We start from the raw sequence: 25,949 nt of genomic DNA, 5'->3' as shown, positions 1-25,949 counted from the left end.
AGTAGTTGGACACTTCAATACCTCATCTTAATTAATGGATAGAAAAACCAGATAGAAGCTTCATGAGAAGTGGAAGACTTGAACAACCGTATAAGCCATTTAGAGCTCATACACATATACAGAACAGCCCACCCAACAACAGCAGAATATACATTCTTTTCAGGCGGACATGGAACTTCCTCTAGGACAGGCCATATCTTCGTCCGCAAAATAGGTCCTAATCATTTTAAAAAGCTTGAAATAATACCAAATATAATTTACAACCACAATGGAAGAAACAACAGATACATAAAAAATGAAAACTCGAAAATTCACAAATATGCAGAAATTAAACAATACACTCTTAAACTACCAGTGAGTGAAGGAATAAATCACAAGTGAAGTTATAAAACATCTTGAGACAAAATAAAAAAACATACCAAAATGTATTGAATACAGTGAAAGGAGAGTTCAAAGGAAAATGTATGAATATAAACATCTACATTTAAGAAAAAAATCTCAAATCAGTAACCTCATTCTATACCTAACGGCAGTAGAAAAAACCAAACAAACAAAAAAGACTAAATCCAAAGCTAGAAGAAGGAAAGAAATAATAAAGATTAGCACATAAATCAATAAAATAGAAGGTTGGAAAGCAGCAGAAATAAACATAGCTAAAAGTTGATTCTTTGAAAGATCAAACCTTTCACTATATTGACTGAACAAAAGATGGAAGACTCAGTATTAAAATCATAAATGAAAGTGGCATTGCACCTTAAGAGAACTGAAGGGGCAATATAGGCCACAAAGGCTTCAATTGTTAGGCAAGTCATACTCCGAGCTGGGCTTGGAGCCAGTGGGATGTGGACGGTGGGGAGAATGTGGCCTCCTGAGACACCAGCCAGAGCAGCTAAGGGAGTGCTCACAACACCACTCCCTCACCCAGCAGCAGCCACACAACACAAAGAAACCTGTGAATTTGGGAGAGGGAGAGCACAGTGACTGGGGAATTTAACATTAAACTCAGTGCTGCCATGTCAGTAAAGACCTGGCAGAATTCCTCACCTGCTGACTAAAGAACCCCTGTACCCAGAATAAAAACAGTGATACCCAGGCAATACTCTGTGGGCACTGGGCTCTGAGAAGTACCAACTTCGTGTGTGACTCAGCACATTTCCAGCTGTGGTAGCTATGGCGAAAGACTTCTTCTGTTTGAGAAAAGCACCAGGGAAAGTAAAGGGAACTCTGTGTTGCACCTGATATACCAGCTCAGCCACAGTGACATAGAGCACCAAGCAGATTCTTAGATTCCCTGAGTCCAGGCCTAGGGGATTGGTCAGCATTTCTGCACTTGTCCTGGGCCAAAGGTCGAGTCCCAGGCATTGCAGAATTTATCCCAAGCTAACCAAAGAGTCCTTGGGCTTTAAGTGAGAAATTGATGATGATTTGGCAGAACCCCCCCCACTGGGCCGGTGGTGTTGGCAGTCATAGGAGAGGCTCTTCTGCCTGCAGACAGGGGAAGGAAGAGTAGAAAATACTTTGTCTTACACCCTAAGTGCCAGGTTAGCTACAGTAAAATAGAAGAGCAGGTAAATTTTGAAGATTCTGTGCTTTAATCTCTGGCTCCCAGACAGCATCTATGGACCCACTCATGGCTAGGGGAACTTGCCTCCCTATAGGCAGAGACACAAACCTGGCTGGCTTTGCCATCTGCTAATCATACAGTCCTAGGGCTTTGAATAAACTTACATGGTAGCCAAGTAGTGGTTACAGGGGGCCTTGGGTGAGACCAAGTTCTGTGCTTACGTCAGGTGTGAACCAGCACGGTCTCAGTGGTAGTGGCCACAGGGGTGCTGTTACCCCAACTCCAGCTCCACATGCCTCAGTACAGAAAGAGCCTCTGCTGGTTTGAGAGAAAGTAAGGGAAGAGAATAAGAGTCTCTAGTTGATAAATCAAGAGAATTTTTCCTGATGTTAATCCAAGGTCACCAAGGCAGTACCCCTATGTGTTTGCGTAAACTACTGTGTTATTGGGTTTGGGACCTAAGTCTCTTTGAATACCTGGAAAGTGTTTCCAAAAAGAATGGGCACAAACAAGCCCAGACTGTGAAGACTACAATAAAGACTGAACTCTTCAATGCCCAGATATAGATGAACATCTACAAGTATCAAGACCATCCAGGAAAACATGACCTCACCAAACAAGCTTAAAAAGGCACCAGGGACCAATCCTGGAAAAACAGAGATATGTGACCTTTCATACAGGAAATCCAAAATAGCTGGTTGAGGTAATTCAAAGAAACGTAATGTAACACAGAGAAGGAATTCAAGATTCTGTCAGATAAATTTAACAATGAAATTGAAATTTTAAAAAAAGGCAAAATTCTGAAGTTAAAATGCAATTGTCATACTAAGAATTCATCAAAATTACTTAAAAGAATTGATCAAGGAGAAGATAGATTTAGTGAACTTGAAGACAGACTATTTGAAAAGACAAAGTCAGAGGAAACAAAAAAGAATAAAAAATAAAGCATGCCTACAGAATCTAAAAAATAGCCTCAAAATCAAAATCTAAGAGTTATTGGCCTTAAAGAGGTGGTAGAAAAAGAGATAAGAGTTAAACATGTATTTAAAGAAATAATATTAAATAATATTAAACAATTCCCCAACATTCGATATCAACATTCGAGTACAAGAAAGTTACAGAACATTAAGCAGATTTAACCCAAAGAAGACCACCTTAAGGCACTTAACTGAACTCCCAAAGGTTAAGGATAAAGAAATGATTCTAAATGACGAGTTGATGGGTGCTGACGAGTTGATGAGTGCAGCACACCAACATGGCACATGTATACATATGTAAAAAACCTGCACGTTGTGCCCATGTACCCTAGAACTTAAAGTATAATAATAATAATAAAAAGAAATGATTCTAAAAACAGCGAGAGAAGAGACACAAATAACATTCAGTGGAACTCCAATACATCTGACAGCAGAGTTTTCAGGGGAAAATTTACAGTCTGAGAGAGTGGCATGACATATTAAAAAAGCTGAAGGAAAAAAAAAGAATAATGTATCTGGTAAAAAGTCCTTTAAACTTGATGGAGAAATAAGAACTTTTCCTGACAAACAAAAACTGAGGTATTTAATTCACACCAAACCTGTCCTACAAGAAATGCTAAAGGGAGTTCTTAACCTAAAAGAAAAGAGTCAGTGAGCAATAAGAAATCATCTGAAGATACAAAACTCGCTAGTAATAGCACATGGAAAAACACAGAATATTATAACATGGTAATTATGGTGTGCAAAAATCTCAAATAGAAAGAGTAAACAATAAACCAATAAAAAATAACTACAACATATTTCCAAGACATAGACAGTAAAATAAGGAAGGAAGAGAAACAACAAAAAGTTTAAAAGAACAGTAATGGAGTTAAACTGTAGAGATTTTATTAGCTACTTTGCTTGTTTCTTTGTTTATACTATCAATGTTAAATTGTCCATAGTCTAAAATGATGTGTTATAAGATATTATATTCAAGCCTCATGGTAATTTCAGATCAAAAAGCATACCACAGATGTACAAAAAGTAAAAAGCAAGAAATTAGATAATATTGCTACAGAAATCACCTTCACTAAAAGGAAGATGGGAAGAAAGAAAAGAATGATGAGAGGACAAAAATCAATCAGAAAATAATAACAATGGTAGGAGTAAGTGCTTATCAATAATAACATTGAATGTACATGAACTAAATACTCCAATCGGAAGACAAACAGTGGATGAATGGATAAAGAAGCAAGACAATGATCTGTGACCTACAAAAAAAAAATACTTTACCTATAAAGATACATTTAGATAAAGATACATTTAGACTGAAAATAAAAGGATGGAAAAAGTTATTCCATGCCAATAGAAACCAAAAAAGAGCAGAAATAGCCTTACTTATACCACACAAAAATAGATTTCAACAAAAGACTGTAGGAAGATACTAAGAAGGTCATTATATAATAATAAAGAGATCAATTCAGCAAGAGGATATAATTGGAAATATATATCCACCCAACATTAAAGCACCTAGATAAATGAAGCAAATATTAATAAGAGCTAAAGAAAGAGACATCAATACAATAATGGCTGGACACTTCAACACCCTGCTTTAGTCATTGGATAGACCTTCCAGACAGAAAATCAACAAAGAAACATCAGACTTAATCTGCACTATATAACAAATGAACCTAATAGATATTTACAGAAAATTTCATCCAACAGCTGCAGAATACACATTCTTCTTCTCTGCACATGGATTATTTTCAAGGATAGACCATATGTTAAGTAACAAGTCTAAAAACATTCAAAAAATTGAAGTAATATTAAGCATTTTCTCTGACCACAATGGAACAAACTAGAAATCAATTAAAAAATGAATTTCAGAAACTATACAAACACATGGACATTAAACAATATGCTCTTTAATGATCAGTAGGTCAGTAAAAATATTAAGAAGAAAATGGAAACATTTCTTGAAACAAATGATAATGGAAGTATAGCATAGCAAAACCTATGGAATATAGTAAAACAGGTACTATTATAAAAGGAAAATTTATAACTGTAAGTGCCTACATAAAAAGCAGAAAAGCTGCCAATAAATAACCTAACAATACATCTTAATTAACTAGAATAAAAAGGCCAAACCAAACTCAAAATTAAAAGAAAAGAAATAATAAAAATTAGAGTGGAAATAAATAAAGCTAAAATGAAGAAATGCAAAAGATCAATGAAACAAAAAGTTGAATTTTTGAAAAGTAAAACAATTGACAAATATTTAGCCAGGCTAACTAAAAAACAGAGAAGATACAAATTAATAAAATCAGAGGTGAAAAAGGAGACATTACAAGTCACGTTTCAGAAAATTAAAGGATCATTAGTGGCTACTGAGTAATTATTTGCCAACAAATTAGAAAACCGAGAGGAAATTAATTCTTAGACACACACAACATACCAAGAGTGAATTAGAAAAAAATCCAAAACCTGACCAGACCAATAACAAGTAACAAAATTAAAGCTATAATAAAAAAAGTCTATAGGACCAGACTGAAAAATAGAGAAAGAACATTTCCAAACTCATCCTTTGAGGCTAGGATTACACTGATATCAAAACAAGACAAAGATACATTTAAAAAGCAAACTACAGGCCCACATTTGAGAATATTGATCCAAAAATTTGCAAAAAAACTAGCAAACTGAATTAAACAATACATAAATAGGTAATTCATAATGACCAAGTGAAAGGGATGCAAGGATGGTTCAACATGCAAATCAATCAATGTGATATATCATATAAACAGAATGAAGGGGCCAGATGCAGTGACTCATGCCTGTAATCCTGGCACTTTGGGAAGCTGAGGTGGGCGGACCACCTAAGGTCAGAAGTTCAAAACCAGCCTGGCCAATGTGGCAAAACCCCATCTCTATTAAAAATACAAAAATTAGCCAGGCGCTGTGCTGGGCATCTGTAATTCCAGCTACTTGGGAGGCTGAGGCAGGAGAATCGCTTGAAACCAGTAGGCAGAGGTTGCAGTGAGCTGAGATCATGCCATTGCACTCCAGCCTGGGTGACAGAGGAAGACTTTGTCTCAAAAAACAAAACAAAAAAAAAAAAACCAGAATGAAGGAAAAAATCCATATAATCATGTCCATTATGCTAAAAATTATTTGATAAAATTTAATATTCTTTAATAATAAAAAACCCTTTGAAAACTGGGTATGGGATGAACGTATTTCAACATAATAAGTCATATGTGACAGACCCACAGCTAGTTTCATACTAAGTGGGGAAAAACTAAAAATCTTTCCTCTAAAATCTGGAAGATGACAAGAATATTCACTTTTACCACTGTTATTCAACATAATTCTGAAAGTTCTATCTGGAGCAATCAGACAGGAGAAAGCAATAAAAAGCATCCCAACTGGAAAAGAAGTCAAATTATCATTTTTGTTGATGATATCATCTTATATTTGAAAAAACATAAAGACTCCTCTGATAGGGTTTCAGTGTGTGTCCCCTCCCAAATCTCATATTTAAATGTAATTCTCAATGTTGGAGGTGGGCCTGGTGAAAGGTGATTTAACCATTGGGGTGGATTACTCATAAATGGCTTAGCACCATCCCCTTTGGTACTATCCACATGACAGGGAGTGAGTTCCCATAAGATCTGGTCATTTAAAAGCATGTAACAACTTGCCCCTCTGTTTTTCGCTCCTGCTTTTTCTCTGTGATGTGCAAGATTCTGCTTCAACTTCTGCCATGACTGTAAACTTCCAGAGGCCTCTCCAGAAGTGCATGCCAGTGCTATGCCTTCTCTACAGCCTGTAGAATCATGAGCCACTTAAACCTCCTTTTTAAAAAATAAATTACCCAGTCTCAGGTATTTATTGTGATGCAAAAATAGCTTACTACAGAAAATTGGCACAAAGGAGTGAAAAATTGTTATAAGAATACCTGAAAATGTGGAATCAGCTTTGTAATTGGGTAAACAGGCAGAGGTTGGAAGAGTTTGTAGGACTCAGAAGAAGACAGAAAAATGAGGGAAAGTTGAGATTTTCTTAAAGACTGGTTGAATGGTTGTAACCAAAACGCTGATAGTGATCTGGACAGTGAAGGCTGGCCTGAGGAGGTCTCAGATGGAAAGTAGAAACTTATTAGGACCGAAGCAAAGGTCATGCATGTTGTCTTAGCAAAGTGGTTGGCTGAATTTTGGTCATGCCCTAGGGATATATAAAAGTTTGAGTTTGAAAGTGATGATTTAGGGTTTCTGTTGGAAAAATGTCTAAGCAGCAAAGCATTCAAGATGTGGCCTGGCTGCTTCTAACAACCTATGCTCACATGTTGGAGCAAAAAAAGTAAGTTATAACTTATTTTTACTTACAAGGGAAGCATAGTGTAAAAGCTTGAAAACTTTGCAGCCTAGTCATGTGGCAGAAAAGTAAGAAGCTTTTATAAGAGAGGAACTCAAGCAGGCTGTGGAGCAACCACTTGTTAGAGATAGTTGTATAATCTAAAAACAAAACAAAACAAAACAAAAAAACCAGCAAGTGTTGGTAGCCAAGATAATGGGAAAGAGGAATTGAAGGCATTTTAGAAATCTAAAAGGCAGGCCCCCCATCAAAGGCCCTGAGGCCTAAAAGAAGATAATAGTTTCTGGGGTCAGGCCCAGGACCTGCTGCCTTGGGTAGCCTTGGAACATGGCTCCCTGCATCCTGGCCACTGCACTCCAGTCACTGCTTCAGATGGTGCAAGCCATAAGCCTTGGTAGCTTTCATATGGTGTTAGGCCTATGGGTATACAAAATGCAAGAGTTGACACTTGGGAGCCTCCACCTTTACTTCAAAGAATGTATAAAAAAGCCAGGGTGTGCAGGCAGAAGCATGCTGCAGGGGTGGAGCCCTCATGGAGAACCTCTACTAAAACAATGCAGAGAAGAAATGTAGGGTTACAGTCCTGATGCGGGCTCCCCACTGGGGCATGGCCTAGTAGATCTGTGAGGAGAGGATCACTGTCCTCTAGACCCCAGAATGGTAGATATAGCTACAGCTTGCACCTTGCACCTGGAAAAGCTGGAAGCACACAATACCAGCCAGAGGCACACAACACCAGCCCATGAGAGCAGCTGTGGGGGCTGAACCATGCAAAGCCACAAGGTCTAAACATCCCAAGGCATTAGTGTGCCCTGGAAATGGGACATAGAGTCAAAAATAATTATTTTGGAGCCTTATAGTTCAATAACCCCCTTTCTGGGTTTCAGACTTGCATGGGTCCTGTGGCCTCTTTCTTTTTGCTGATTTCTTCCTTTTAGAATAGGAGTATTTACCCAATGCCGATGCCTCATTTGTATCTTGGAAGTACCTAATTTGTTTTTTATTTTACAGGCTTACAGGAGGAATAAACTGGCTTTGTCTTAGATGAGGCTTTTGACTTTTGAGTTAAGGCTGAAATGAGTTAAGACTTTGGGGATTATTGGGAAGTCATGATTGTATTTTGAAATATGAGAAGGATATGAGATTTAGAATGGCCAGTGGCAAAATGATAGGGTTTGGATGTGTGTTCCCACCAAAATCTTATATTGAAATGTAATCCTCAATGTTGGAAGTGGGCCTAGTGGGGGGGTGATTGAATCATGAGGGCAGGATTTCCATGAGCAGTTTGGCATCATTTTCTTTTGTGCCATTCTCACAACAGTAAGTTTTCATGAGAGTTGGTTATCTAAAAGTGTGTGTACTACTTCCCCCTGCCCTCGCACTTACCATGGGATATACAAGCACTGGATTTATTTTTCACCTTGATTGTCAGTTGTCAAAGGCTTCACCGGAAGCAGAAGCCAGTGCTATGTTTTCTGTACAGCCTGTAGAACTATGAGCCAATTAAACCTATTTCCTTTATAAATTAACCAGCCACCGATTATTTTTATAGCAATGTGAGAATGGCCTAATATATCCACCAAAAAGCTATGAGAAGTAATAACTTGAGTAAATTTGCAGAATACAAAATCAACATATACAAATCAGTAGGATTTCTATATGCCAACAGTCAACAAATTGAAAAAGAATTCAAAAAAATAATCCTATTTGCAATAGCCACAAATAAAACAAAATGTGTGGGAATTTACCAAAGAAATAAAAGTTCTCAACAATTAAAAATGTAAAACACTGGCTGGGCACGGTGGCTCACGCCTGTAATCCCAGCACTTTGGGAGGCTGAGGTGGGTGGATCACGAGGTCAGGAGATCCAGACCATCCTGGCCAACACGGTGAAACACTGTCTCTACTAAAAATACAAAAAATTAGCCGGCCGTGGTAGTGGGCGCCTGTAGTCCCAGCTACCCAGGAGGCTGAGGCAGGAGTATGGTGTGAACCCAGGAGGCAGAGCTTGCAGTGAGCCGAGATCACACCACTGCACTCCAGCCTGGGCGACAGAGCCAGACCTCACCTCAGAAAAAAAAAAAAAAAGGAAAACATTGATAATTGATAAAAGAAATGAAAGAGAACACAAAAAAAATGGAAAGATAGCTATTTCTACGTTCACAGATTGGAAGAATCAGTATTTTTAAAAAGGTCTATGTGATCCAAAGTAATCTATACATTTCATACCATCTCTATCAAAACAATGACATTCCTCACAGAAATAGAAAAAGAAAAATCTGAAATATACACAGAACCACAAAACACCATAATAGTCAAAGTTACACTGAGTATATAAACCAAAACTGGAGGAATCCCATTACTTGGTCTTAAATTATACTATCAAGCTATAGTAATTAAAACAGCATGACACTAGACTAAAAACAGACATAAAGACAAATGGAATGAAATAGAGAACTGTTGATGGGTGCAGCACACCAACATGGCACAAGTGTACATATGTAACAAACCTGCACATTATGCACATGTACCCTAGAACTTAAAGTATAATAATAAAAAAAGATGGATAAAAAAATAACATAGTCAATTAATACATATTTTGTATATGTATAATGTACTATATTCCTACAATAAATGTTACAAAAGCAAAAAAAAAAAAAAAAAAGAAACAAACTCATACAGCTAAACTAAACTTATTTTCAATGAAAGTGTCAAGAACATACAACAAAAAATAAGATAGTTTCTGTAATAAATAGGGCTGGGAAAACTGGCAAGCCATAGGCAGAAGAATGAAACTAGAACCCTATTTCTTGCCACATACAAAAATCAAATTAAAATGAATTAAAGACTTAAACCTAACACCTCAAACTATCAAACTTTTACAAGAAAACATTGGGGAAACTCTTTAGGGGATTAGTTTAGGCAAAAATTTCTTAAATAATGCCCCATAAGCACAGACAACCAAAGAAAACATGGACAAATGGAATTACAGCAAGTCAGAAAGCTTTTTTAAAGTGAAGGAAACAATAAACAAAGTGAAGAGAAAACCCACAGAATGGGAGAAAATATTTGTAAATTACCCATCTGAAAATCAATTAATAGCTACATGATGTGATCAGGCTTTGTATCTTCACCCAAATCTCATATTGAATTGTAATCCCCAGATGTTGAGGGAGAGACCTGGTAGAAGGTGATTGGATCATGGATGTGGTTCCCCCATGCTGTTCTTCTGATAATGAGTGAGTTCTCATGAGATCTGATGGTTTTATAAGGGGTTCTTCTCCCTTTGCTTCACATACATGCTCTCTTGCCTACTGTCATGGAAGAGGTGCCTGCTTCCCCATCTGCCCTGATTGTAAGTTTCCTGAGGCCTCCCCAGCCATGTGGAACTGTGACTCAATTAAACCTATTTCCTTTATAAATTACCCAGTCTCACCAGGTGCAGTGGCTCATGCCTGTAATCCCAGCTCTTTGGGAGACCGAGGTGGGTAGATCACGAGGTCAGGAGTTCAAGACTAGCCTGGCCAAGATGGTGAAACTCTATCTCTACTAAAAATACAAAACCTAGCTGGGCATGGTGGCGGGTGCCTGTAATCCCAGCTACTCTAGAGGCTGAGGCAGAGAATTGCTTGAACCCAGGAGATGGAGGTTGCAGTGAACCGAGATTGTGCCAGTGCACTCCAGCCTGGGTGACAGAGCAAGACTTCATCTCAATAAATAAGTAAATAGATAAATAACCCAGTCTCAGTTTTTTTATAGCAGTGCAGAAACAGACTAATACACTATAATATATTAAGTTCAAAAATTCTATAGAAAAAATGTAGTAATCCAATGAAAGAGTGGACAAAAATTTAAATGAACACTTACGAAAAGAAGACATACAAATGGCAAACAGGCAAATGAAAAGGTGCTCCACATTACTGATTATCATAGAAATGCAAATCAAACCCAAAATGAGATACCATTTCATCCCAGTTAAGGTGGCTTTTATCCAGAAGTCAGTAAAAAACAAATGTTGCTAATAGCCAAGATTTGGAAGAGACCTAAATGTCCATCAGCAGATGACTGTTGATAGAGAAAATGTGGTACAGGTACACAATGGAGTACGATTCAGCTATAAGAAAGAATGAGAGTCTGACATTTGCAATAACATAAATGGACCTGAAAGTCTTTAGGCTAAGTGAAATAAGTCAGGCACAGAAAGACAAATGTCACATGTTCTCACTTATTTGTGGGTGCTAAAATTCAAAACAATTGGTGTCATAGAGATAGAGTATAAGGATGGTTACCAGAGGCTGGGAAGGGCAGTGGGGGAACAGGGGGTTAGTGTGGATGCTAAATAGGTAAAATAAAATTGTTAGAAAGAATGAATAAGACAGTATTTAATAGCACAACAGGGTGATTATAGTAAAAAACAATTTAATTATACATTTTGTAAAAACTGAAATAGTATAATTGGATTGTTTATAACACAAGCTATAAATGCTTGAGGTGATGGATTCCCCATTTTTTATTATGTATTATTCATTGCACACCTGTATCAAAGTATGTCATGTACCCCCATAAATATATATACCAACTATGTACCCACAAAAATAAATTAAAAATTAAAATTAAAACCAAAGGGAGGAGAGTTTAATGAGGCATGTGTGACCCATGGCTTGAACCAGCTTTTCAGGTTAACTTTGGAATATCCTTATCCAAGAAGAGGGGTCCATTTAGTCAATAGGGCCTTGGAAATTAATTTTTAGTTTATAAGTGGAAAAAAGAAGGATTTGTAATCCTGAGCCACAGCTCTCAGTTAATTAATCCCTGCAGGGAATCCTGTTCTTTACTCTGGAGATAAACACTAGTTTTCTTTTCCACAGAATAACACCACATTTCAAAATGAAGGGAAACATCTTGAAACTAAGAGGTACAGCCTTATTAAATTTGATTTGGTTTCCATTGTAATTAATTTAATCATGTGTGTTCCAGAGTCTGTCTTCAGTCTTCTCCTAGTTCAGGCCCATGATCTCAGGCCCATGATAAATTTGCTCAGCTCCCTGCTCAACAGCAAGAAATCAGTTTGAATTATTTAAAAACCTCATTGTGACTGGGAGCAGTGGCTCAAGCCTGTAATCCCAGCAATTTGGGAGGCCAAGGTGGGCAGATCACTTCTTGTCAGGGGTATGAGACCAGCCTGGCCAACAGAGTGAAACCCCATCTCTACTGAAGACACAAAAATTAGCTGGGTGTGGTGATTCATGCCTGTAATCTCAACTACTTGGGAGGCTGAGGCAGGAGAATCCCTTGAACCTGGGAGGCAGAGGTTTCAGTGAGCCAAGATGGTATACTGACTCCAGCCTGGGCAACAGAGCAAGACTCTGTCTCAAAATAGAAATAAATAAATAAATAAATAAATAAATTAATTAATTAATTAATTAATAAATCTCATTGTGTTTCAAACAAAATTTCTTCTGCATATCAACTTGCATATTAACTATAATCATTTTGTTTATATCCAATCCTGAGAAATCTTTGAGGACTAATTTCACTCTTTTCTGCCATTTTGGTAAACATACCAAATGCCATCAAACAAAATGCACAAAATTCCTGAGAAATATATTTTATCCTTGAGGAGTAGACTTGCTGTGTTAGAGGAACTCATGGTTACCAAGCTTCTAGTTTAATAAACATGACTAGAATACTCTGTCTTAATATGAGTAGCTAGGTACTCACAAGGCATTTAGAAGGATAATACTTATGGTCTGAAAATAGCCACATTTTTTAGCTGGCCACATATTACAATTGCAGAATATTCTTGGCCATACAAGACATCTTCCACTAAGCCTCAAAAATGTATAAATGTCTTAGAAGTGCAGCATTTTTTCTTAAAGATAATATTAATGAGCTAACTTAGGTCAACAGGTTAATGGTCATTGTTAAAACCAATAGCCCCAACTTTAGTGAGTAAATCTGCACCTTTCAAGCTTAATTATAGCTCTTTCTTTTTATAGTTACTTATGAGTGGAGACACTAACAAAAGACAATGCATTCCTGCTCTTGTTTTTTGAGGATATCCAACTCTGTAATGGAGTCATTTCTAATAAACTTGCTTCCTTCACTGTGCTCTCTGACTCACCTCAAATTTTTTCCTGCACAAGATCTAAGAATCCTACTTTGTGATTTGTATCACGACCCTCTTTTCCAGCAACATCTTTCGGCAACACCATGAAGGGACACCAAGACAAGACCCCCACTCAAAGGAAAACAATCCACACAGAATCAATCAGCTGGCAAGTGGGCCATCTTTTGGAGTCATGAAGCCATTCAGGTGGGCAAGAACGATTATCCACTATTACTTAAGTGAGAGGCCCTAGGGTATAAAGTTAGGGTGAGAGACTCAGCCCAAAGTTAGAGACCTGGGGGTGTCATACTCAGATTAGAGGCCAAGCTCACAAGGTTAGGGGCCCTGGGGTATATTGAGAAGAATGGATTTGGCTAAAGAAGATGTTTGCCAAGTTCTCTTTTTGGACTGTCCACCTTGTGCTCTCTGTCCCTCACCTGAGTGCTCTGCATCTTGTCACCTTTCTGCTCACCGCCTCTGTTTTGTAGCAGCCTGGAGACTGCCACAGGAAGGAGGCCCCAAACAGTTTAGCTTTTACTTTCCTCAAGGATCCTCTGACTTTTAGCTGATTGCTTATTTAATTTGCCACTGGTCCAAGTGACACTGAAAAAAAGAGATGTCTCGGAACCTAGCATTTTTGTACCTTAATTATTAGAAAAGATCAGCAATAACCTCTCCATCATTATGACTAGAAGTTGAAATGTGGCATTTCACAGCCCTACATGATAAGATCAGATCTGCCTGTTTAGTGACAGCCTCTTTTATGACAACCCCTGTAAACAATTAGCCTCAAGATAGAGAATATGAGACTTTTTCTTAACAGTTTTCTGTCATTTCTTAACCATAAGGTCATCTTTGATGAGCTGGTATAGGGCAGCTGGACCCTACTTTCTAAACCCAGCACGTCACATTTTTCCTGAGAGAGTTTTGTCGTAGCAGTGTGAAAATGGACTAATACATTACAACATACAAGTTACAGCCTTCCCATTCCCCCTCCCCTTTTTTGCAGTTAATTTGTTTTATAGAAGAGAAACTAAGAAACTAAATGGGAGGAAATACTTTACATACAGGCCTCTCTGATACTTGGTCAGGATAAAAAGTTAAAATGGGCTTGTATATATTTGATGGAGGAAAAGACAAAATAGGGATGGCACATAATTGATTACCCTTCTAATGCAAGTGCCTCTTAATATTAGGCTTTTCTTAGCTGGGGCTGAACTCTCCCCTGCCAGTCCGAGCACCCCATAAGAACACAGACTCCTTCCAGTTCTGGTGAGGTGTGCAACATGTTATTAATTTCTTCTAGTTTTCCAGAGTTATCTAGTGGCCGGGCATCATCTTCTCCCTGCCCTTCGAGTCCTGTCTTACATACATACCCCACTCTCAAAACACCTGAGCTTCACCAGAACAACATGCGGTGGGGCCTCTTATCAGCTGGCAAAGTTGAATGTTTGCCCTCTCTGGGAAGTGACAGATGATAATAGGAACACTATATAGGTATATGGACCCTTTTCTATGTTTGAGTTAGCCATAGCCAAACACTAAAACAGCTTTCAGAGGTTCCAGGAAAATTCATAGACAAATTTGAGAGGCTAACCTTGATGTGTGATCTGACCAGGCAAGATTTGCTTATATTTATGCTCACCTGCTGCATGGTAGAAAAGCAGTGTATTACGGGAGTGGTTAGTGCACATGCTAACAGGGTGGCAGCCTGCAACCAGGGACATGACACCTATCAAGTAGGAGGCACAGCAGTGTCTGACTAAGACCCAAAAGAGAACTAGAATCTAGAAAAGAGAAATGAATTAGGAAGAAAGTGAGATATAGAGAGAAAAAATTATGATCATTTGACTCCTTGAAGGAATAAAAAAAGTGTGATAAAACTTTTCGATTTTTACAAAGTCTGGAAAATTACTCAGGGAAAAGATGAAGACCTAGCCTTATTCCAAGGATGGATAATTTAGACTTTGAGGGAATACACTAACACTGTCCAAGAAGGGACAGGCATTGCTAGGAGTTTATTTTAGAGCCCAGTCTGCTTCTGATATCTGCAGGAAGCCACCAAAAGCAGCCTTAGGCTTCCAGACTCCCGTGGATCAAATTTTAGACTTGGATTCTGCAGTTTTCCATCACAGGAATAGGGCAGAGAAAACATAAAATAAAGCAAATCTCCCAAGAGGCCCAGCTTCTAGCTGCAGCCTTGTGCTCTCCACCATTTCAGAGGCAGCCCCTTAACCCCTGGCCCTCGCAGAGGAAGTGAGAAGGTAAAAGTCCCAGTCCGTGCCTCTGGGCCACTGCGCCTTGGATATCAACCAATGTGCCTTCTGTAAGAAGGTCGGCCACTGCCGCAGGAAATGCACTGTGCTTCCAAGGGAGTCATCATCAGAGCCCAGCAGACTCAAAAGTGGTAGGGCCTGATACTTCCTACCTCGGCTCCCATTGGACTGTTAGCTATCGAGAGATGGAGGAGCCTCAGGTGACTCTTGAAGTGGCAGGTAGGAGCATTAACTTCTTATTAGGTGTGGGAGCAGATGACTCTGTCCTGATTCAATACAAGGGGCTCCTGTCTTCTCATGATGGCCAAGCCCAAAAACACTGCCTTTTGCATCTTCTAAGTTGTCTTCCAGGGGCTCTGGGTTTCTCATCTGCCTTTTTAGTACTGTCTGAATGCCTGACCTCTTACTGGGGAGAGGTTTATTGACTCAGACCAAGTGATGGTCACCCTCACAGATCATAAAGCATAGAAAGTGTTACTTTTGTTCCTGACCCCTCAGGGGAAAAAAAAGTTAAGAATGAGCTGTCACATTTACCACCTGAGGTGTTGTCTCAAGTAAATCTTGAGGTTTGGGCCACACAGGCTCTGGGAAATGCACTAAACCCCTCCCCCATTCAAATCTAACTTGAGCCTCGTGCTCCTCACCCTCGAGGATTTATTTTTTATGTCTCAAAAATAAATAAACCATCAGATCCCATGAGGCTTATTCACAGTCACAAGAACAGCATGGGAAAGACCCATCCCCCGATTCAATTACCTCCCACTGGATCCCTCCAACGATATATGGGAATGATGGGAGCTACAATTCAAAATAAGATTTGACTGTGGACACAGCCAAAGCACATCACAGGTTATGAAACAAATTTATTTAGGAGGCCAGATTTAAGAGAGATGAATCCCTTGACTATCCCAAGGAAGAGTGGTTAATGGAGGCAAGTTGTTTTATGCATCAGGAAAACAGGAGGGCTAGATATGCTATTATTAGTCAGCACAAGAGAATCGAGGCACAAGCCTTGCTGGCCTCTACTTCAGCTCAAAAAGCTGAGTTAATTGAACTTGCTAGGCCCCTGCAGTTGGGAAAGGATTTGAAAGTTAAATACTTTACCTTTAACTTCTTGACAATACATTTTAGGGCGAGAAGCATGAGGGGAAATTCAACCCCTTGTTGCCAAATTCTTGCCTATGAGTTACCAGGGCCGTGAGAGTCTCCTTACAATACTTGCACGTCACCAGATGAAAAGCCTAATGGCATGAGTTACTAAGGCCATGAGAGTCTCCTTACAATACTGACATGTTGGCCGCTTCCAAATTCTTGCTGTGTGAGTTACTAAGGCCATGAGAGTCTCCTTACAATACTCGCATGTTACCAGATGAAAAACCTAATGGCAAGTACAGATTTGTCAGAAACCTTAGAGCATTAATAAATGCAGTTGTCTCCATATACCTCATTGTCCCCAGTACTTACCAAGTCCCAGGGGATGCAAGCTGGTTTACACTCTTAAGTCTGAAAGACACATTTTTCTGCCTCTCAATGCATCCAGATTCATAATATGTTTGCCTTTGAATGACTCATCCAGATACGCATTCAGCCTCAAAACTAACCTGGACAGTCATCTCTGAAGGGTTCTGGGATAGCCCCCACTTATTTGAAAATGCTCTAACTAAGGACTTAAGAGATCTACAGTTGGAAAGAGACACAATTATTAGTATGTAGGTGACTTGCTCATTGCTAGCCCAACTAAGTAAGACTCACATTATAACACTGTTAAGTTGGTAAATTTCCTGGGAACTCACAGATACAGGGTATCACCATACAGTGCTCAGATTTTGACTCAAAGACTTAAATATTTGGAATCTATCTTAACGTCTAGAACTGATCAACATCCCTAAAGATAAAAAAGTTATTTTAGTCATCCAAGGATTCCAGTCCAACAAATGACTGTGGGCTTTTTTAGCAGGTAGCTGAGTACTGCTGATTATGGGTGCCCAGATTTGGACATGTAGCCAAGCCTTTATATAATATACTAAAGGGAAAGATTTACAGCTCCTAGAATGTCATTAGAACTGCAAACAAACCTTCAATACTCTCAAGGAGAAATTGGGCTCTGCTGCAGCTGTGGGAGTCCCCAGGTTGGATGAACCATTTTTTATCTATGTGGCCAAAAAGCAAGTCATAGGCCTTGGTAATCTTGTCCCCAAACTGGGGGACATTCCAAGGCCAGTAGCCTAATTTTCTAAGCAGATAGACCAGGAGGCCTCAGGGTGGTCTCGATGTCTTAGAGCTATTGCTGCAACCACTTTTCTAGTAGGCAAAGCTAATAAACTAACATTAGAACAGCACCTACAGGTTTTTGACCCCACAACAAGGGACGGTGGTCCTAGAAGCTAACGGGCACCAGTGGATAATAGGAGAATATTTATGAAAGTATCAGACCTTATTGCTAGACACTCCAGACACAACCCTTAAAGCCTGCCAAACCATAAACCCAGCTACCTATCTGCCAGAGTCCACAGGTGCTGCTAGCCTTCCTAGCATACAGGTTGTATTAATCTGTTCTCATGCTGCTAATAAAGACATATCTGAGGCTGGGTAATTCATAAAGAAAAGAGGTTTAGTTGACTCACAGTTGCACATGGTCAGGGAGGCCTCACACTCATGGCAGAAGGCAAATGAGGAGCAAAGTCACATCTCTTACATGGCAGCAGGGAAAAGAGCTTGTGTAGGGTAACTCCCCTTTATAAAACCATCAGCTGTAATCCCAGCACTTTGGGAGGCCAAGGCAGTGGATGACCTGAGGTGAGGAGATCGAGGCCAACATGGTGAAACCCCGTATATACTAAAAGTACAAAAATTAGACAGGCATGATGGTGGGCACCTGTAATCCCAGCTACTTGGGAGGCTGAGACAGGAGAATCGCTTGAACCCAGGAGTCAGAGGTTGCAGTCAGCCGAGATCATGCTATTGCACTCCAGCCTGAGCAATGGAGCAAGACTATGTCTCAAAAGTAAATAAATAAATAAACCATCCGATCTCATGAGGCTTATTCACTGTCACAAGAACAGCATGGGAAAGACCCATCCCCTGATTCGATTACCTCCCACTGTGTCCCTCCCACGATATATGGGAATTATGGGAGCTACAATTCAAGATAAGATTTGACTGGGGACACAGCCAAAGCATGTCACAGGTTATGAAACAAATTTATTCTAGCAGGCCAGACTTAAGAGAGATGAATCCCTTGATCATCCCAAGGAAGAGCGGTTAACAGAGGCAAGTTGTTTTATGCATCAGGAAAACAGGAGGGCTAGATATACCATTATTAGTCAATACAAGAGAGTCAAGGCACAAGCCTTGCTGGCCTCTACTTCAGCTCAAAAAGGTGAGTTAATTGAACTTACCAGGCCCCTGCAGTTGGGAAAGGATTTAAAAGTTAACATTTACACTGATTCCAAGTATGATTTTTTAGTGCTTCATGCTTATGCTGCAGTTTGGAATGGGTAGGGACTCCCGACCCCCAAGGGCTTTTCCATACAACATCATTCAGATTTTGAGCTTGTTAGAATGCTGCTTTGCTGCCAAAAAGTGACTGTAATTAATTGCAGAGGATGTCAAAAGAGAGACTGGCCATGTAAAAGGAAATGCCCTTGTATATGCCACAGCCAAGGCCCCTGCACTGAAAGGGCCAATGAAGCTTATGGGCATGCTGGTCAGCATACATAGAACTGGGCCAGAATACTCTGAAGAACAAAAATGGGCCAGAGATTGCATTTCAGTCCAGGGCCCCTCTGGCTGGCAGAAGGATGGTAATAAATTACTAATGCCAAGTATCAATCATAGGAATATAATTCAGCACTTTCATGATTCTTTTCACCCTAGAAGGGATTGTTTCTGTTAATGTCTCATTTGTTTATGGGGTAAATCTTTTCAAGACACTAAAACAGGTGACTCAGCACTGAGAGCTTTGTGCCTGACATGACCCAAATGGTCAGCAATTTTCTCCTTCTCCAGTTAAACCTGTCCAAAATTGAGGAACCTCTCCAGGTGAGAACTGGCAACTCTAATTTACTCAGATGCCTTTCTGCAGGAGATTCAAATATTTGCTAATGCTCACTGATACCTTCACTGGTTAGATCGAGGCATTCCCCACCCCACCTGAAAAATATTTACCAGAAGAAATAACTCCTCAGTTTTGGAAATCTAAAAGCCTGCAAAGTGACAAGGGCCCATCTTTCACAGCAGGTGTATCCCAACACCTATCCTCAGCTTGAAGAATCCAATATGACCTTCACTCTGCGTGGAGACCGTGGTCCTCTGTAAAGGTGAAAGGGCTAATCCTACTTTAAAGAAGACTCTAGCTAAATCAGAGGCCTATCTCTAACACCCATAGCTTACTGCAGGTTTGAACTGCTCCAAAGTAAAACTTATAATGAAGTCCTGTTAACATAGGGAAGGCCTTTCCTAACCACAGATCTCCTAATAGATGAAAAGACTCATCAATTACAAAAATATGTCATCAATCTAGGACAGGTGCAAGGCACTCTGTGAGTGTGGAAACAAGAGTCCTCCCCTCCCACATGGGAGGAAAATTCAGTTTCGGGTCAGCTAGGGATTTAGTCTTAGTAAAGACGTGGAAGGAAGTTCTCCAGCTGACCAGCTTTCCCTAACGTGGAAGGGACCGCAGCAGGGACACCTGAGCTCCCCAACAGACGTTCAACGCCAAGGGACTCACAGGTGGGTACACCTGTGTGGAAGTCAAGCTGTTGCTTATTCTGGGAGCCCGATGCGAGGCTGGGGGAGGTGGGCGCGGGGCTATTTCAGCGTTGGCAGAGGGCGGGCTGGATCACTGCGCGTCTGCTCCTCCTCCTCGCGTCTCTCCTGCCGCCCTGATCCCGCCTTAGCCATGCGGGAGATCGTGCTCACGCAGGCCGGGCAGTGCGGGAACCAGATCGGCGCCAAGGTTGGCAGCGGGGCCTCTGAGGGCTCAGCTCGGGCCTGCGGGTGGCCAGGGAAGGTGTTGGCAGTGGTGGGGGCGGGGGCGGGTCCCTGCCGGGGACGCGGTGGGACTGGGCGGCTGGCGAGGCGGCCGGGGTGGACCCAGGGACACGGCGGCCTAGGGATGGGGGTGCGGAGGGTGGGGGTGGGAGAGGAGCTGGGGCACCCCCGTGACTGGCCCTGGCCTGTCCGGCCCCTCCCGTCTCGCAGTTCTGGGAGGTGATCTCTGATGAACACGCCATCGACTCCGCGGGCACCTACCACGGGGACAGCCGCCTGCAGCTGGAGCGCATCGACGTGTACTACAACGAGGCCTGCGGTGCGACCCCCGACCTTCCCCACCGCCCTCCTGGGAACGCGGCCCTCCCCTCGCTCATGCCCTCCCGCCCCTCTCAGGTGGCAGGTACGTGCCCCGCGCTGTGCTGGTGGATCTGGAGCCGGGCACCCTGGACTCTGTGCGCTCGGGGCCTTTCGGGCAGATCTTCAGGCCGGACAGCTTCATCTTTGGTGAGCTGTGGGGGAGGACTGGGGTGAGGTTCCTCAGCCGCTCAAAATCTAGGAGTGCCCCAAGGTCGTCGCCGTGGGAACCGTGGATCCAGGGCCCCTGAACACCCTCCTATCCTCCGAGTCGAGTGGCTCCAACTGCCTCCTAAACGGGCTTTGGGAGGAAGGCCCAGGTGTCTCCTCAAGGTGAAGAGCTACTGATGTGAACTCCCTGCAGGGAGCTGAGCTGGGGCCGTGGCTACTGCCTTCCCTGAAAATGGGCAGGAGCCACCTGCAGGGAGGTCTGTTAGCCCTTCTCAGGTTTGACTCCTGACTTAATTTCTAACAGGGGAGGCTGCTGTCCTGTAACTCTGGGGGAGGGGTTTCATTTGCTCCACCTGTAGGGAGAACGCTGCGCTCACCTCACATGACACTTGGCCCTTTTTGCATTATGGTGACCACTGATGACCCTATACCTGGCCATCGAGTGACTGGCTGTACTGTCTTACAGGTCAGTGTGGGGCCGGAAACAACTGGGCCAAGGGGCACTACACAGAAGGCGCGGAGCTGATGGAGTCAGTGATGGACGTTGTCAGAAAGGAGGCTGAGAGCTGTGACTGCCTGCAGGGTTTCCAGCTGACCCACTCCCTAGGTGGGGGGACAGGGTCTGGGATGGGTTCCCTTCTGCTCAGTAAGATCCGGGAGGAGTACCCAGACAGGATCATAAACACATTCAGCATCCTGCCCTCGCCCAGGGTGTCAGACACGGTGGTGGAGCCCTACAACGCCACCCTCTCCGTCCACCAGCTCATAGAAAATGCAGACGAGACCTTCTGTATAGACAACGAAGCGTTATACGACATCTGTTCCAGGACCCTGAAACTGCCCACGCCCACCTACGGTGACCTGAACCACCTGGTGTCTGCCACCATGAGCGGGGTCACCACGTGCCTGCGCTTCCCAGGCCAGCTGAATGCTGACCTGCGGAAGCTGGCCGTGAACATGGTCCCGTTTCCCCGGCTGCATTTCTTCATGCCCGGCTTTGCCCCACTGACCAGCCGGGGCAGCCAGCAGTACCGGGCCCTGACGGTGGCTGAGCTTACGCAGCAGATGTTTGATGCTAGGAATATGATGGCAGCTTGTGACCCCCGTCATGGCCGCTATCTAACGGCGGCTGCCATTTTCAGGGGTCGCATGCCCATGAGGGAGGTGGATGAACAGATGTTCAACATTCAAAATAAGAACAGCAGCTACTTTGCTGACTGGCTCCCCCACAATGTCAAAACAGCCGTCTGTGACATCCCACCCCGGGGGCTAAAAATGTCAGCCACCTTCATTGGGAACAACACGGCCATCCAGGAGCTCTTCAAGCGTGTCTCAGAGCAGTTTACAGCAATGTTCCGGCGCAAGGCCTTCCTCCATTGGTATACCGGCGAGGGGATGGATGAGATGGAATTTACGGAGGCGGAGAGCAACATGAACGACCTGGTTTCTGAGTATCAACAGTATCAGGATGCCACAGCTGAGGAGGAGGAGTTTGAGGAATATGCTGAGGAGGAGGAGGAGGCCTAGAACTTTCCTTTTCTAGGTAAAGGGGGGAAGCAGTATGGATTCTTTACTGTGTTCTGACTGCCATGTGTCACTACACACTTGTTCGTGTCTTCACCTCTCCTCCTGCTGCATTTTAAAGCATTTTTATAGTATGATTTTGCCTAATAAAGTATTCTCATAGCATCTGGCTTCACCTCCAACTTCTATCTGTGGGCCCCCCTCCAGCTGCAGCTGCCAGATTTGCATGGTTGTCCTGCAAGGCTGAAGCTATCTGGGTTTGTCACGTGCCCAGGAACAAGCATTCCCGTGGCTCCAGGAGGGGTCGGCAAGGGCTGTGGACATGGCAGGCAGGCTTCACATGAACCTGGGGATGCCCTGGGCCTTGGGCGGCTATGTGGTGGAAAACCTGTTCTGAAGGCAAGCCTTGGCTTATCCCATGTTCCAGACTTCTAGGGGACCAGCTGGCCCTGTTTCTGGAACCCTAAAAGTGGTCAGGGACCCTGGTGGGCAATGTCCCCAAAGTCCCATCTGAGGGTAGGAATGTGGTCAGACAGCTGGCTCTGAACCAGCAATGAAGGGTGGGCAAGTAGGACCCCAGCCGCTCCATCACCATGACAGTCTGGGTGTGTTTGTGTGGCCTCATTCTCTTGAGGTGAGCGTGGGATATCTAGCAGGGACTAGTGGGCAGAAATCAAGCCCAGTGTATAGTCACAGGCACTGACCCCTATGCAGAAGGGGATTAGGTCCTGGGGGCCATAGATGGTGGTTGCTGGGCCTGTGTGCTCAGGGCAGTCTCTCCAGAGGCACAGATGGGGTTTCTGAACAGGACCTGGGGAGACAGGCAGGTGCTCACAATGCTGCCTCCCCCAACTGGCAGCCAGTGAGAAAAACGCCCGAGTGGAGGTCGGACCTGCCCAGTCTGGAGGGCTGGTGCTCTCTGGAAAGGTGGCTAATGCGTACTGTCTGTGTCTCCCTGTCCCCCACTCCAAAACTTCAGGGCAAAAATAACCCAAGTTTGTCAGGATGAGACTGGTGAGGGTGGCACCTTTGAGGATAGGCCCTTTAGCCTGGCAGTCTCCTCCCCAGGCTTCTCTGGGAGCCTGGACTTCAAATCCTGCTTTGGGGAAGCCGTCAAATAAGATGTGTGTGTGAGCTGGGTGCCGGGCAGCATGCATGGACGGTGCTCCTCTACCTGGCTTTTGTAGAACTTGTCCACGGCCTGTGTGATGGTCTCTTGGTAATTCCCACCCCCACCGCCATCACACAGATAAGATGAAGCCAGCATGGCCTGGGGGTGGGCAGATGTACAGGTTCTACCCCAGATCCCCTGGGCATACCCACCTGCCTCCAACATGTCAGGGAAACAGGTGAGGCCCCTTTTTGTTCTCTGAATGTTGGCAATGGTCTATTGCAGCCAAATGGGAATGGGCAGGCAGGAGAGTGCCTCATCTAGAAAGAAGTGGCTCCTGGAAGCAGCTGGGAGGGGGCAGAGGTCCCTCATACTCCCCCAACCTGCTCTTGGAGCAGGAAAAGGGGCCTCTGTGACAGCCCTGCTCAGTGGCTCTCACTCTGAGGGGTGTCCTTGCCCAACCCAGGTGTGCACCCATCTGAGATGGCCTTGCATGGACCTGGTTGGGAAGGTTCAGTTGCAGCAACAACTGGAACCTGCCTACACCTAGTGTCTCCACTCACGCATGGGGCTAGATCTTCCTCCCTCCTGTAGTGGTACAGCCAGAGTGGCAGAGGGGGCAAGTCACTGCTGCAGTTCCCACGTGGGTCTGAGTGGGAGTCAGCCTGGGTGCCCATGTATTTCCCAATTACCTGGTTCCATCTGGGGGCTTCATGGACAGGAGTGTACTTTTCCAGGCCTCTTTTCCACATGCCATCTATAGGCCCAGGTTTCCCAAGTTTCTGGAGCCGCTCTTCCAGCCCGGCAAGCATGGTGTGTTGTAGGGGAAGGACATCAAGCCTACAGGCAGCAGAACCTGTCTGGGTATGTTCTCTACCCCTGGAGGCCCCTGGTTGTTTACCTCTTGGGGTGAGAGTCAGCTTAGGATCTCAACATTCTTGAAGGACTTCAGAACTGTACAGACAGCGGCTCAGGAGGCAGCAGGGGCTGGGACTCACAGCTAACCAGTGTAGTGGGGGTTGTAGGGCTCAGTTTGGTCTTGCAGGGAATTCAGGGAGGCTTGGATTCGCTGAAGCTATAGATGAGCTTGGGCTTGGATATGGAAACAGCATGGAGCCGAGGCCCTTCTGCACACTGGAATCTGAGTAGTTGCACCCTGGTGCACCCACAGATGTTCCCCACCTGGAGCACAGCTGTGGATAGAAGCCGGGAAAGCTGTGGAGGGAAGAGGAGGAGGAGGAGGGAGTCTCAGGGCAGCCCCAGCAGCCAGGCAGGGCCTCTGCAAGTGAAACGCAGATCCAGCCTGTTGGCCACTTAGCAGCTGCTTGGCCGGTTGCAAACCACCTGACCTCTGTTCACCAGTAAATGGGGGTTACAGAAGCACTTTCCTTCTGGGACTTCTGAAGCTTGAAGAGCAGCACACATCACGTGCTGAGAAAGCGCGGAACTCAGGCAAGCTTCTCCAAGAGCACCTCATCAGAATAGCATCCAACCTGTACAGGACACCATCAAATCTCCCCATCCCTCATTCCAGCCGAAGAAATCAACCCGTACAGGACACCATCAAATCTCCCCATCCCTCATTCCAACCAAAGAAACCGACCTGTACAGGACACCATCGAATCTCCCCATCCCTCATTCCAACCAAAGAAACCAACCTGTACAGGACACCATCGAATCTCCCCATCCCTCGTTCCAGCCGAAGAAACCAACCTGTACAGGACACCATCAAATCCCCCCATCCCTCGTTCCAGCCGAAGAAATCAACCTGTACAGGACACCATCAAATCCCCCTATCCCTCGTTCCAGCCGAAGAAACCAACCTGTACAGGACACCATCGAATCTCCCCATCCCTCGTTCCAGCCGAAGAAACCAACCTGTACAGGACACCATCGAATCTCCCCATCCCTCGTTCCAGCCGAAGAAACCAACCTGTACAGGACACCATCGAATCTCCCCATCCCTCGTTCCAGCCGAAGAAACCAACCTGTACAGGACACCATCGAATCCCCCCATCCCTCGTTCCAGCCGAAGAAACCAACCTGTACAGGACACCATCGAATCCCCCCATCCCTCGTTCCAGCCGAAGAAACCAACCTGTACAGGACACCATCGAATCTCCCCATCCCTCGTTCCAGCCGAAGAAACCAACCTGTACAGGACACCATCGAATCTCCCCATCCCTCATTCCAACTGAAGAAAAGGGAGTCTCTGTCCTAGGGGAGTGAGCACAGGCCTATCTATGCAGTGGGCACACGGCCCAGGTTGGGGGAAGGCCCTTGGATACATGCTGGTTTCACCAGCTGTCTGTGGGTTGGGTTTGGTCTGGACCCCTGTACCCCAGGAGGCCGGTAGCCCCCTGCATGGGACAGGACTGGGAGGTGGGTGGGATGGCCGAGCTTTGAGGGAAGCCATTATTTGACGTCATGGGAAGTGGTGCAGGTGGTTGTTGGTGGCTCAGTTTTGCCGGATCTGGGTGATCACCCAAGGAGTGAAAATTGCCTTTTTATGAGA

General features: G+C 43.6%; 1 protein-coding gene across 1 annotated transcript; it reads left to right on the top strand.

Moving 5' to 3' along the window:
* The first annotated feature begins 20,044 nt into the window (after positions 1–20,044).
* LOC105478788 (tubulin beta-8 chain-like) lies at positions 20,045–22,493 on the top strand. The gene is made up of 4 exons (XM_071090522.1): positions 20,045–20,236; positions 20,482–20,590; positions 20,668–20,778; positions 21,266–22,493. Exons 1-4 carry the CDS (start codon positions 20,060–20,062, stop codon positions 22,324–22,326), a joined length of 1,458 nt encoding a protein of 485 aa, XP_070946623.1. The 5' UTR covers positions 20,045–20,059; the 3' UTR covers positions 22,327–22,493.
* Positions 22,494–25,949: the final 3,456 nt, after the last annotated feature.

Source organism: Macaca nemestrina, chromosome 2, assembly GCF_043159975.1.
Source record: "Macaca nemestrina isolate mMacNem1 chromosome 2, mMacNem.hap1, whole genome shotgun sequence".
Lineage (NCBI taxonomy): Eukaryota > Metazoa > Chordata > Mammalia > Primates > Cercopithecidae > Macaca > Macaca nemestrina.
The sequence above is the reverse complement of the archived record's forward strand: the minus strand, read 5'-3'. Positions and strand labels throughout refer to the sequence as shown.

What these genes read in the sequence shown, in the direction of transcription:
- LOC105478788 (XM_071090522.1), top strand. Translation starts at nt 20,060, where the DNA reads ATGCGAGGCTGGGGGAGGTGGGCGCGGGGCTATTTCAGCGTTGGCAGA. An exon ending in GGAACCAGATCGGCGCCAAG is followed by an intron (nt 20,237 to 20,481) that starts GTTGGCAGCGGG and finishes CCCGTCTCGCAG; the next exon opens with TTCTGGGAGGTGATCTCTGA. An exon ending in GCCGGACAGCTTCATCTTTG is followed by an intron (nt 20,779 to 21,265) that starts GTGAGCTGTGGG and finishes ACTGTCTTACAG; the next exon opens with GTCAGTGTGGGGCCGGAAAC.